This window comes from Wickerhamiella sorbophila, assembly GCF_002251995.1.
Source record: "Wickerhamiella sorbophila strain DS02 chromosome Unknown contig2, whole genome shotgun sequence".
Taxonomy (NCBI): domain Eukaryota; kingdom Fungi; phylum Ascomycota; class Dipodascomycetes; order Dipodascales; family Trichomonascaceae; genus Wickerhamiella; species Wickerhamiella sorbophila.
Window position 1 is genome coordinate 491,641 of NW_020194005.1, and position 12,384 is coordinate 504,024.

The window sequence follows — 12,384 nt, forward strand, 5'->3', positions numbered from 1 at the left end:
CTTGGCGAGATGTGTTTTGAAAACCTAAACACGTTTCGCATAGCAAAATAAGCGCAACTCTGATACAAGGGAAATATTTCGTATTTGTATACAGTGTTCGAAAATTCGATAGTAGTCCGATCATCAGCTGCGACGACGACTTATGTACAACCTATCCAAGTGTGTAATTATCAATCACCCCCTGCCCATTGACAATGTCGCTCAAAATAGCCATTGACCGGGGTGGAACGTTTACAGATGTATATGCTTCGGACGGGAAAAAAGAGATGGTCTTGAAGTTGCTCAGTGTCGACCCTGAGAACTACAAGGATGCCCCTGTTGAAGGGATTCGCCGAGTCCTGGAGAAGGTCACGGGCAGGGTCATTCCAAAAGGCGAACCACTGGATCTTTCAATGGTCGACAGCATTCGAATGGGTACGACTGTAGCCACAAACGCTCTTTTAGAGCGCAAAGGTGAGCGGGTAGCCTTTATTGTCACAAAAGGGTTCAGAGATATCCTTCGTATTGGCCAGCAGGCCAGGCCAGATATTTTTGATATTAAAGTCGCCAAACTAGAAGCGCTGTACGAAGATGTGTTTGAGATCGATGAGAGAGTCACAATTGAGGGGTTTAGCGAGAATCCACTCCCCTTTGAAGCGAACTGGGAGGACCCGAGCATTCGCAAGGGGGTTTCAGGAGAAGCCATTCGTATTTTGAAAGAGCCAGACGAGGAAGCTGTTGAGAAGACTCTAAAATCTATCTGGAACAAGGGTATTCGGTCAATTGCTATTTCGCTATTGCATTCTTATACCTATTCACGTCATGAGGAGCTCGTTGCCAAGATCGCTACCAAAGTGGGGTTCACAGATATCTCTGTTTCCTCAAGGCTTCAGCCCATGATAAAACTAGTTAGTCGGGCAAACTCATCAACAGCGGATGCTTATTTGAGTCCCATTACCGCTCGTTATATCGAAACAATTGGGCAAGGATTCAAAGGCGGGCTGAATGCGATAGGAAACAAGCTGCTGTTTATGCAAAGTGATGGTGGACTGACATCTTGGAATACATTCAGTGGGTTGAAAGCCATTCTTTCGGGTCCTGCTGGCGGTGTGGTGGGCTATGCGAAGACTACTTACCGCGATAAACCTTGTTTAGGTTTCGATATGGGCGGCACATCCACTGATGTTAGCAGGTACAACGGTCATTTGGAGCACGTTTTTGAAACAACCACAGCACAAGTCACAATACAAGCTCCTCAACTTGATATTCAGACTGTTGCAGCTGGTGGTGGCTCTATCTTGTTCTGGCGCAAAGGCTTATTTGTTATCGGGCCTGCATCTGCATCTGCCCACCCAGGGCCGGCTTGTTATCGCAAAGGTGGCCCATTAACAGTAACTGATGCTAATCTGTTTTTGGGACGAATCAATGTAGCCTCGTTCCCGCATATTTTTGGTCCCAATGAAAACGAGCCTTTGGACGAGGATATCGTGGCTCATAAGTTTACTGAGCTCACAAAGCAGATCAATGGCGACCGCAGTCACGCTGAGCCCCTCACTCCCGAGCAAGTTGCTCTTGGGTTTTTAACAGTTGCAAATGAAACAATGTGCCGACCGATCCGAAGTCTGACCGAAGGAAAAGGATATTCCACAGCCAATCACGTCTTGGCAAGTTTTGGTGGTGCAGGTGGACAGCACGCGTACGCAGTTGCCAAAAACCTCGGAATCAATCAAGTTATCATTCACAAGCATTCCTCCATCCTTTCAGCTTTTGGAATTGCTTTAGCTGATATTGTAGCCGAAGCTCAAAGACCAGAGTCGTTGACGCTTTCTGACGCTGAGTTACCTGGGCTCTCCAAGCGTTTGGATCAGATTCAAGAGCAGGCCATTCAAAGTCTAGTTGATCAGGGGGTAGAAAGCACAGGCATAAGCATCGAGCGGTACCTCAATCTTCGCTACAAAGGTTCTGAGACGTTTATCATGGTTCGTGAGTCCAAAGACTCTAGTTTCGCTAGCAAGTTTGTTAAGCTACATGCAAAAGAATTTGGTTTCACTTTAGAACGTGATATTTTGGTCCGGGATATTCGCGTTCGGGCTGTTGCGAGGCCTCATTCGTCTGAAGATCAACTTTTGCCAATAATGCCAAGATGCTTTATTCATGCAACTTCTAGTGAAACACAACGTATGTTTTTTGACGACAAATGGGTGGATGCAGCTTTGTTCAAATGGGACGAGTTAAAGCCTGGTATGAACATCACAGGCCCGGCAATGATTCTGGATGACACTCAAACCATCGTTGTAGATCCTAGTACGACGGCACTCGTTTGTCCGAACCATATGATTTTGAATATTGACTCTGGTAACTCCCAGAAGGTAAGGGAGCTTGAAATCGATCCCATTCAGTTGTCGGTATTTGGCCACCGTTTTATGAGTATTGCGGAGCAAATGGGACAGACACTACAAAAGACATCTATCTCTACAAATATCAAGGAGCGGTTAGACTTTAGCTGTGCAATCTTCTCTCCGGATGGTGGACTTGTTGCTAACGCTCCACACATCCCTGTACATCTTGGATCAATGTCTTCGGCTGTTGCATTTCAAAAGAAAAAATGGGAGGGTAAGCTCGAGGACGGTGATGTTATTGTTGCCAATCACCCAGCTTATGGTGGTTCTCACCTTCCTGATATCACGGTGATTACTCCAGTTTTCTCTAATGGTGAGATCATTTTCTGGGCCGCATCGCGTGGCCATCACTCGGACATTGGCGGTATCACCGCTGGTTCCATGCCTCCATTCTCTGAGCATCTATGGCAAGAGGGTGCCATGATCGAAGGGTTTAAAGTGGTTTCAAAAGGCAAATTCGACTACGACGGTATTGTCAAACTTCTGTACGAGGATCCTGCCCAGTACCCGGGATGCAGCGGCTCTAGAAGCTTGAGCGACAGTATCTCGGACCTCAAAGCTCAGATTGCAGCCAACCACAAAGGAATCCAACTTCTCAAACTTTTATGCGATGAATATTCACTTAAAGTTGTGCAGCTCTACATGAACGGCATTCAGACTAATGCAGAGCATAGCATTCGGCAGCTTCTCAAATCTGTCGCTGAAAAACATGGTACCAAACTACATGGTGTTGACGCTCTTGATGACGGAACCAACATTGAGCTTACGGTTACTATTGATGCTGAAACAGGCACCGCAAAGTTCGATTTTACTGGCACAGGGCCCCAAGTCAAAGGAAACCTCAACGCTCCTCGGGCTATCACGTCTTCTGCGATCCTTTACTGTTTGCGCACTATGGTAAAGGATAACATTCCCTTGAACCAAGGGTGTCTCACACCTTTGGAAATATATATTCCGGAAAAAACCGTCTTGTCGCCGGAGCCAACCGCAGCTACTGTAGGAGGAAACGTCGAAACTTCTCAGAGAATCACTGATATTGTATTCCATGCGTTCCAGGCAGTTGCAGGCTCTCAAGGTACTTGTAACAACCTTACATTTGGGTACGGTGGTAGAAAGAATGAAGCTGGCAATGTAGTCCGCGGATTTGGGTACTATGAGACCATTGCAGGAGGAGCCGGTGCTGGACCAACTTGGAATGGTCAAAGCGGCGTTCAAGTCCACATGACGAATACCAGGGCCACCGACCCCGAAGTATTTGAGAAAAACTATCCTGTTATCCTTAGAGAGTTTTCTATTCGACAAGGGTCTGGAGGCTCTGGGAAGCACACAGGAGGAGACGGCGTTGTGAGAGACATCGAATTCCGCCATCCTGTTCAGGTATCTATTCTATCAGAGAGGCGAGAATTGGCTCCCTATGGATTGAATGGAGGCAACCCCGGACTACGTGGTCGCAATTTATGGGTGCACGACGGCAAAGAGACGGATCTTGGAGGTAAGAACACGGTTCAAATGAGACCTGGCGATCGTATTATCATTCGAACGCCTGGTGGCGGAGGTGCTGGTTCAGCCTAAGAAACGGAGTGTGAGTTCAACCGATGCAAAAGTACAGGCCGAAGCGGGTAGTGCTCTCAACAGCGTTGGAACAAGGCCTACCCAGAACCCTCGAAATCCTAACGTTTTCCAGGTCTGTCTGGCCGCATCAATTGCACCCTTATATCTTGCCGCTGGTCCGAATTTGTCTCCCTGGAACTGAGATTTCACCACATCCAGCGGATAAGAGGCCAGCCAAAGCGCTTCGCCAGCCAAAGCACCAAAGCTCATTAGCTTCCAGGTAGGGATATCGTCTCGTTTTATACCTTGGCGTGTTTGTGTAGAAATAAGATACTCGAAAGTCATAAACCATGTTCCATAAGCTTGAATTTCTCTAAGAGTAGTGACTGAGAACCCTCTGTAGACCGCTCTCCACCCGTACTGCGCGGAAACTTTCCTTGCCGCATCGAACGGTCCCTTGAAAGTGCTATCTTTCTGTGTTTGCATCAGAATTCGCACATGCTCAATGGGGGTCGTGACCACAGAGTTGGCGACACCGGCCGTGGCACCTGCCAGATAAAACTGTGAGGGAGTGAGATCGGCTTTTGTGTAGTTTGCAATTTGACGTTTAGTTTCATGGAAAGTGTAAAATTGGATCGACACGCAGGCACCGACTCCAAATAACGGCGCAGTGGTGCCTTTGTAGAATGCAGCGGGGCCCTCTTTCGCTAGAGTTTGCGTCACCGTCTCCGCGATGGTTTTGTACTGCCCAGTCTGCATTCTGACCTTGACAAGGTCGAATGGCTGTCCGACCAGTACCTGAACTGCACCGCCGACAAATCCAGCAAAAGTGTCTTTAGCTTTTCGCTGCCAGCTCGAGTCCATCACGTGAATGTGCACAAGCGAGAGTCCTGCATTACGGTTACGATCTCACATGGGGGGTGTTGGATTTATACTTGAACACCCCCGCGATCTGCCAGGTTTGTTATTCATCAAGTCTTCGGGACCTTGGTTTGTTGTTATTGAGGCACCATGTCGTTTCTAACATTGAATGGACGTACACTGAAGACGTTCCGCACGAAAAATGGGGCAGGGTCGAAACAAGGCACAGCTCTTCGTAATTATGCCCGGGCCACGCTAGGGTCGGATGCTCTGCGTGAGGCTGTGAAACTACCTCCTGGCGAGGATCTGCATGAATGGGTCGCTGTTCATGTCGTGGACTTTTTCAACCAAGTCAATATGCTTTACAGTACTATCACCAAGCTGTGTTCGCCCTCCAGCTGCCCCAAAATGATGGCCACTGAAGAGTATGAGTACCTGTGGCAGGATGCCCAGTCTTCACATTACCGCAAGCCGACGCGATTGAGCGCTCCTGAATACGTGGAAAATCTGATGCAATGGGTCCAACGCTATTTGGACAACCCTGACTACTTCCCGAGTGCTCTTGGGGTCGAGTTTGCTCCTGGATCCATGCAGGTGTTCAAGACAATTCTGCGCCGATTGTTCAGAGTCTACGCCCACATCTACTGCCACCACTTTGAGCAGATCTCTGAACTTGGTCTTGAGCCTCATTTGAATACCAGTCTCAAGCATTTTGTTTTGTTTTCCGAAGAATTCGATCTCGTCGACCCCGCCGAGTTTGGCCCCTTGGCAGAACTTATCGATATGCTTAAAAAAGAGTGAGTTCCCCAACGGCCACAGCATCGCATCAACTATACTATATTATATTCAAGGACATAAATTATTCCTACTTTCCGCCAGCAGCTCTCTGGATCGGCCCTTGACTAAGGCCCTCTCTCCGAACTTTTCAAGCATCCGACCGAACATGCTCTTTCAGGTAGCGGTTGCAGCTGTGGCAGGCACGGTGACTGCCATAGTTGGACTATGGATGGTAACTGTTGTTTTGAGGCAGAGACTGCGCCAGATGCCCGCCAAATGGAAAGATTTTGTGGAATTCGCCCATCAATCCAAGGCCCCGATCCCCAACGTGGTCAAGACACCATCGATGCGACGCCAGCTTATTTTGTCGTCTCTTAAACCAGCATTGTTGACCTCGATGCTTGAAATGCGTGCAGATACTGTTGATGTCCGTGTAGTCGGCAAGCCAACCCGCAGAAAGATCTATGGCTTTTTCCACCCCAATGCCAATGCGGGCGGAGGAGGAGAGCGCGTTCTTTGGGCGGCTGTTAAAACAGCCCTAGCTGAGGAGGCCAAGATTGCTGCAATTTATGTCGGAGTTGAGGATAACTTGACACCCAAAGTCCTGCTGGAGAAGGCCGCAGAGCGTTTTAATATCCAGTTCAGTGCACAAGAGGTGGATCGTATCGTGATCATCTTTTTGACTCAAAAGCAGCTCATCGAGCCGTCTTTATACCCGATTTTTAATCTCGTTGGTCAGGCATTTGGTCAGGCACTGCTTGGTTACGAGGCTATTTCCAACTTGGTTCCAGACGTGTTCATTGACACCACTGGTCTCCCGTTCAGTTATCCAGTTGTTCGTTGGTTTGCCCAGATTCCAGTGGTGGCTTATGTCCACTATCCGTTCATCCAAAGCGAAATGATCAGCTCACTTCGGCTTTTTTCACCTAAACAGATTTACTGGCGGGCTCTGTTGATCGCCTACAAGGTAGCTGGTCTTTTTGCCAACAAAGTGATGGCTAACTCTACCTGGACTAAACAGCATCTGGCGCGAACGTGGGGTAAGAAGGACATTGATATTGTCTATCCACCAGTAGCTGTTCAGGATTTCCCTGAAGTGACGGGTAAAGAGGAGCGGGTGGCTGTATTGGCATATGTTGCGCAATTCCGGCCCGAGAAGCGCCATGAGCTTGTTCTCAAAGCGTTCGCCCGACTCATTGCCTCAGATAAAAAGTTCCATGGAAAAAAGCCCCACCTCATCTTACTGGGATCTGTCCGAAATTTGGCAGACCAGCAACGGGTTGCGTACCTGAAAGAGCTCGGAACTTCACTACAGCTCACTGATAGCGACTATACCATTGTTGAAAATGCCCCATGGGTTGCTGTTAAACGCATCCTCCAGACCTCTTTGATCGGTCTTAATGCTATGTGGAATGAACACTTTGGTATGGGTGTTGTTGAAGTGATGGCTGCTGGATTGATACCTATTGCCCATACCAGTGCTGGACCTCTTTTAGATATCATCAAAGATGATCAAGGCACACCGGGATTCTTTTTCAAGTCCAAGTCCGACCCTGACTACAAACCATGCGAGTATCCCAAACTGAGCGACGCGATGCGATCTGTTCTTTCTTTACCGGTCGAGGAGCAGCGGGCACTTAGCGTGCGGGCATATAAAGCCAGCCTGAGATTTTCCGACGAGGCTTTCACCAAATCCTGGGAGAGCTCGCTTTCCAGTATCCCCAAGACCGAAGAAAAGTACCGAGCACTGCGGGTCAAATCGGGACTCTTTGATTAAGCATGTAAAGAAATAAACCTAGAGAACTCAACTCAAAACTACAACTACAACAACAACACAAAGGGGATAAATGTATGAATTCTTTCTTTATCATGACTTGTCCGAGATTCTAATTGTGACCGGAAGTAGTGGCAGGGAGATCTTCGGAGAAGAAGAGTTCTTGCTTTTCGGGAGCGCTCAGCGGCTTGAGGTCGTCGTCACCGTATGAAGCTGTGGCACGCCGGGAGTTCTTTCTAGAGCCAGCAGAAACAGAAGACTTGCGTCGTCTTAGGACGATTTCCTCGGGAACATCAGCCTCGTCGGCGGTACGAGCTACGCCAATTCCATCACCCTCCTCAAGCTTGTGAGAGGTCTGCGTAAGTCGACGCTCGGCCGCTACGGACAATGTCTGAGGCTTGTAATCTTCACCTTCGTAAGTGGTGGCCTTGTGGGTGAGATCGTAGGAAAACACAGAGGTTTGGTCGTCTGAATCATGAATAGCCGAGGCACCATGATCACCAGCAGCGGCACCAACCAAAGGCCGTGTTTGAGGTTTATCATCGAGTACATTCAAATCCTTACGATACGCAGCTGGCTGGGGTGTGGTAGTAGGAACATCCATGGCAGCGTTATGAGCGCCTCCAGCGACAGCACCTGTGCTAGTGGTGAGGGCTGCCACTGCGCCGGTCTCATCACGCTTATAATTACTGGGTCTTCTGGGGGTGGTACCAGACACATCACTAACGTCTTTGTCGGACTTGTTATCAACATTGACCGACTTTACAGCAGCTGTGGACATTGCAACTGCGGAAACAGTGTCACCCTTAACTGAACTTTCGTTGACGGAGTCTTCCTGCGTGGCTTCAGCACTGCCAAAGAGGGCAGTAGCACGCTCCTTAGGAGTCTTATGAGCCAAGATTCGCTGGACGTCTTCGGCCCACTCAGCTGCGTTATCAGACCGGAAAACCCATGTCTGCATCTTACCCGTATCGGCCTGACGGGCCTGTAGAACAAAGCGGTCGCTTGAAGCGTGTTTGTGATCCTTATCAAATGTGGCACCGGCACCGGCAAGGTCGATGGTAAGAACAGGTTGGTTGTTGCGGAACTCGATCAGAGACTGCGGGGTCAGGGTGTATTCACTACGAGTGAATGATTTGAGATACTTGGTGCGGCGTTCAAGTTCGCCTTGGCGAACTGGCCGAGCCAGGTTAGAAAGCTGGTGGCGATATGATGCGGCAGTGGCCAGGCGCTCGGGAACTTCGGCGTTGAAGAAATACTTGTTTTCACGGGCAAAGAAAGAGTTCAGTTCGAACAGGGGGTGTTTTGAGCCAAACCCGTCAACGATAGAGGCAGCACTCTGAACATAAATATCACCAAGGCCGCCTACAATGTTTGCAAACTCCTTCAAAACGTCCTGTAACACCGTCGTGGTTGAAATTTCCACATCCTGGGCCAATGACTCGGCATGGCGGTAGGCATCCAGCAGCGAATTCTCTGCCGCAGCCTGACGATGCAACTGTTCCTCCAATTGAACCTTCAGTACGAACGGATCAACACGAGGAGTTTCGCCATTTAGGCAACTATCAATAGAAGCACCATAACTCTGCAGGAGGGCTGCAGTGGTTTGCTGCTCACGGGGGACCACGTCTGAATTTTTGAAGCGGGGCGCCATGTTGGCGAATTCAGCGCTGTAACGAAGCAGATCTTTGCGGAGAGTTTCCAAAGCAGGAATTAGTTCAGCTCGAATCAGTTGAGCCCCACCCAATGACGATCGGGCGGTTTCCCGGTGGAAGTTGAGAAGAGTGATAGGAAGATCTGCAATTGACTCATTTCCGTAGTCCAAAAACATTTTATCTTCAGAGTCTTTGAAGTTGGAAGGGTAGTCGCGGCGGAAGTTGCCAGGCATAGGCACCGGTGGGGGCGCCTTGGCATTTGCTGCGTCCAGGAAAGGGATATCGATCGCGCGGGCGGCGCGGTCCTGGAGTTTAGCAGTTTCATCCAGGACGCCAGCAGTTTCACGGAAATAGCTGATCAGTACCTTGAGTAGTTTGCCCCATGTATTTGTCCGCTGAGACAACAGAATAGTGGGATTGAGCACTTGAGGGAGAGTCAGAGGATTACAGGGGTTTGGAGAGATAGCGGCTGCCGCTTTGCGGGCTTCCTCAGTCACTTTTTCCGTATCGACCCTCTTAGGAGTGTACTGGCCACTTAGACTCGAGATATCCGACGCGGCGTCGATCCTTTCTGTCTGGTTCATTCTAAGCGTTTGTGGTGTAGAATTGATGGGGAAGAGCAAGCCAGCCCGGTGGGATTACATCCACCCTTGATGCACGATGACGTTGAGTCCGCACCATGTTGGGTACGGGTTGCTGCCAGGACGGTAGATGATAGTCAACGGTTTTGAGTCGATAGTGGTGGGCAGGCCTATAATTAGGAGACTGGTTGAACATACATGTACAAGATATAGAGTAGTAAAGAGAGGGTAGAGTCAAGGCCCAGGGGGTATGGGCTTATCTCAGTAAAATGAGCAGGAACACAAACAAGTGCGTAGTAGCAGCTCGATTTTTGTCACATTGTCAAGCGTCTTGTTTGAAAAAGGGCCAGTTCCAGCAGCAACCAAATCGTTCTTGCTCGAATCTTCGTATTTCTAAAAGTGCGTTTGTAGCATAATGTGGTAGTGGGAAATCTATGTTTAACAGAACCACGAACAGGAACAAGCACGGAGAACATCAAACCCAGTTTACAACTTGGGGATCTTGAGGCTCTTAGAAATCATAGAACATCCGTGTAGGAAAAAGATAAGTGCACATGGATGGAATTCGTATAGCGAGCCTGCGAACCGCAGTCCTCCGGGCAGATTGTTGTGCACACGGTTCCAGCGGAGGGCCAAAGACATGACGGCGACAGTGCCTAGGGACGAAGGAATAGGGAGACCCTCGAAGTGGGAGACTTTGTCGTGGCCCTTGGACAGAATAGCCGCGGTGACGTTAAATCTGGCCAAACGCAGTAATCCGCACAGAACAAAGAAAGTAAGAAGAAAAACATCCAAAGTTGTTTGAAGTCCTAAAGAGAAGCCAATTGCTGCTGGGGCCACGCCAAACGAAACAAGGTCAGCCAGCGAGTCGAGCTCTTTGCCCATGAGAGAAGATTTATTCATCCAGCGCGCCACTCGGCCGTCAAACACGTCAAAAAAGAAGCCCAAAAACGTCAAAAACATTGCACGGAAGGCATAGTTGCTGGAGCCGTAGCCACTCATAATGTACCGGCACGTGGACACTATTGAGTTGAAGCCACAAAAACAATTCATCATTGTAATGTAGTCCGCATACTCCAGCTGGCGCAGCATGCTAAAATGGCGATTATCGGTAGTGAAGAGCTTTTCATCCTTCTCGCCCACTGGCGGAGGAGAAGGACTAGGTGAGAAAAACGACGAGCGCCTTCGAACCACCGTTCGTCCTCTGTCGGAAGTTGACATAATGAGGGTTTGTTTTGGGCGGCGGCCGAACTTGGTTTTTTGGAGGCGGCAAGACCACCAGAAAACTGGGTTTTAATAAAAAGCCTCTTTTTTTTGGTGCGATACATAACTACAAAATTATTAGTCGAGATTTGCTTTTATCCATATGGGCCGGCGTTCTGAGCCGACCCAAGAATGATAGTAAATTATAATGACAACAGTTAGTATTTTTCGTCATCGGGATTGACTACCTTCAAAATCTGACGAGAATAGTCCCGTGCATCAACCAGTGATGCAATAGAAATGCGGTGATCGCCTCCCAGAAGATCCGGGTTTAAGCGTTGGTCGATCACCGGATAGTTAGGGTTGTAGCCGCCATGGAAGCCACTAGAGTCGTTAAATCTAGAGGGGGATGATTGGGGAGAGTAGAATTCCTCTTTCCGCCTTCTGATAAGAATAAATGCGATGATTCCGGCCACGGCGCCGACGCCGACGACGACGCCGACGACAATGCCGGCGATCGCACCGCCCGAGATGCCGCCGCCGCCTTCTTTCTTTTGTGCATGACTACCAGCAGTTGTGCTGGGAGTCGCGGTCGACGACGTGACACTGGCGGTGACTGAGTTGGTCACTGTTGCCGTTGCAGTGGAAACCTGCATCGAGTGCTCGGAGGTAGCACTTTTTCCGCCGGCGGAACCATTGCTTGACTGGGGTGCTGTTGGCGAGGTGGTCTTGCTCTCAGCTGACGTCGTCGAAGATGACGACGATGGAGGAGAGGAACTCGACTCAGTGGTCGAGGAGGATAATGCCTCGGTGCTTGATTGGCTGGTAGAAGAGGGAGCAGAGGTGCTAGAGGAAACCGGGCTAGCAGTGGTAACATCATCACCTACGTGAAAGATGTTGTAGGCGCCATTGGGGCCACCACAAGGTTCCTGCGGATAAGCTGGACAAGGGAAGTTGCAGTCCGAGCTCGGAAGCTGCGTGCCTGGAATACTATTACCACAGTAGCAGATACCTGGATCTGTAGCAGCAGCAACGCTGTAGCCCTTCTTGGTGCATAAATTCATACAGTAATAAGAAGACATTGATGCAGACTGGCCCATGTTAACGAAGTTGTCGAGACCAGAGTAGCAGCCATCGTGAATGTATCCAAATGGATCAAGATCTGCTTTGACCAGGAATAAAAACTGTAGCTGAACCAAAAACCTCAGCCATGAGGTTGTAGAGAGCGGTTTCATATTGTGTGAGCGGGGCGTGTATCTAATATGGGCCCGGGAGGGGTGATTTACCAAAGTAATAGAAGAAATAATAGCACAGAAAACGACAGACGCGTATCAGTGGGTCGCAAATGAGCAAGGTACAGTAGTGGGTGTGTATAAATGTCTTGTTGTTGACCGCTAACGGTAGTTAGCAAAAAATAGAAACGACTGAGACACGAGAGTTGCGCGAGCAAGAGGTACACGGACAAGAATATCGATACCAATCCACGGTTGTCAGAATCCTAGTAGTTCTGTCAAAAAAATAGTATAGTCTGGTCCACGCCAGAGGTATTACTGAAAGTCAAACAAAAGATCTCAAGTAGAGCCTCCCTTGGCAATATGGCAGTG

General features: G+C 49.0%; 7 protein-coding genes across 7 annotated transcripts; 3 read left to right on the top strand and 4 right to left on the bottom strand.

Annotated features, from left to right (window-relative positions):
- Positions 1-194: 194 nt before the first annotated feature.
- Positions 195-3,950, top strand: B9G98_03548 (5-oxoprolinase; the record flags this gene model as incomplete). The annotated part of the gene is made up of 1 exon (XM_024810105.1): positions 195-3,950. One exon carries the CDS (start codon positions 195-197, stop codon positions 3,948-3,950), a length of 3,756 nt encoding a protein of 1,251 aa, XP_024665873.1.
- B9G98_03549 (Carrier protein YMC1, mitochondrial) lies at positions 3,942-4,793 on the bottom strand (the record flags this gene model as incomplete). The annotated part of the gene is made up of 1 exon (XM_024810106.1): positions 3,942-4,793. One exon carries the CDS (start codon positions 4,791-4,793, stop codon positions 3,942-3,944), a length of 852 nt encoding a protein of 283 aa, XP_024665874.1.
- A 147-nt stretch (positions 4,794-4,940) lies between these two features.
- B9G98_03550 (putative maintenance of ploidy protein mob1) lies at positions 4,941-5,591 on the top strand (the record flags this gene model as incomplete). Its single annotated transcript, XM_024810107.1, has 1 exon — positions 4,941-5,591. One exon carries the CDS (start codon positions 4,941-4,943, stop codon positions 5,589-5,591), a length of 651 nt encoding a protein of 216 aa, XP_024665875.1.
- A 142-nt stretch (positions 5,592-5,733) lies between these two features.
- B9G98_03551 (GDP-Man:Man(3)GlcNAc(2)-PP-Dol alpha-1,2-mannosyltransferase) lies at positions 5,734-7,344 on the top strand (the record flags this gene model as incomplete). The annotated part of the gene is made up of 1 exon (XM_024810108.1): positions 5,734-7,344. The coding sequence occupies one exon, from the start codon at positions 5,734-5,736 to the stop codon at positions 7,342-7,344; it is 1,611 nt and encodes a 536-aa protein (XP_024665876.1).
- A 109-nt stretch (positions 7,345-7,453) lies between these two features.
- B9G98_03552 (Phosphatidylinositol 4,5-bisphosphate-binding protein SLM2) lies at positions 7,454-9,580 on the bottom strand (the record flags this gene model as incomplete). The annotated part of the gene is made up of 1 exon (XM_024810109.1): positions 7,454-9,580. One exon carries the CDS (start codon positions 9,578-9,580, stop codon positions 7,454-7,456), a length of 2,127 nt encoding a protein of 708 aa, XP_024665877.1.
- Positions 9,581-10,063: 483 nt separating this feature from the next.
- Positions 10,064-10,798, bottom strand: B9G98_03553 (CDP-diacylglycerol--serine O-phosphatidyltransferase; the record flags this gene model as incomplete). The annotated part of the gene is made up of 1 exon (XM_024810110.1): positions 10,064-10,798. One exon carries the CDS (start codon positions 10,796-10,798, stop codon positions 10,064-10,066), a length of 735 nt encoding a protein of 244 aa, XP_024665878.1.
- Positions 10,799-10,998: 200 nt separating this feature from the next.
- On the bottom strand, positions 10,999-12,015 carry B9G98_03554 (hypothetical protein; the record flags this gene model as incomplete). The annotated part of the gene is made up of 1 exon (XM_024810111.1): positions 10,999-12,015. The coding sequence occupies one exon, from the start codon at positions 12,013-12,015 to the stop codon at positions 10,999-11,001; it is 1,017 nt and encodes a 338-aa protein (XP_024665879.1).
- Positions 12,016-12,384: the final 369 nt, after the last annotated feature.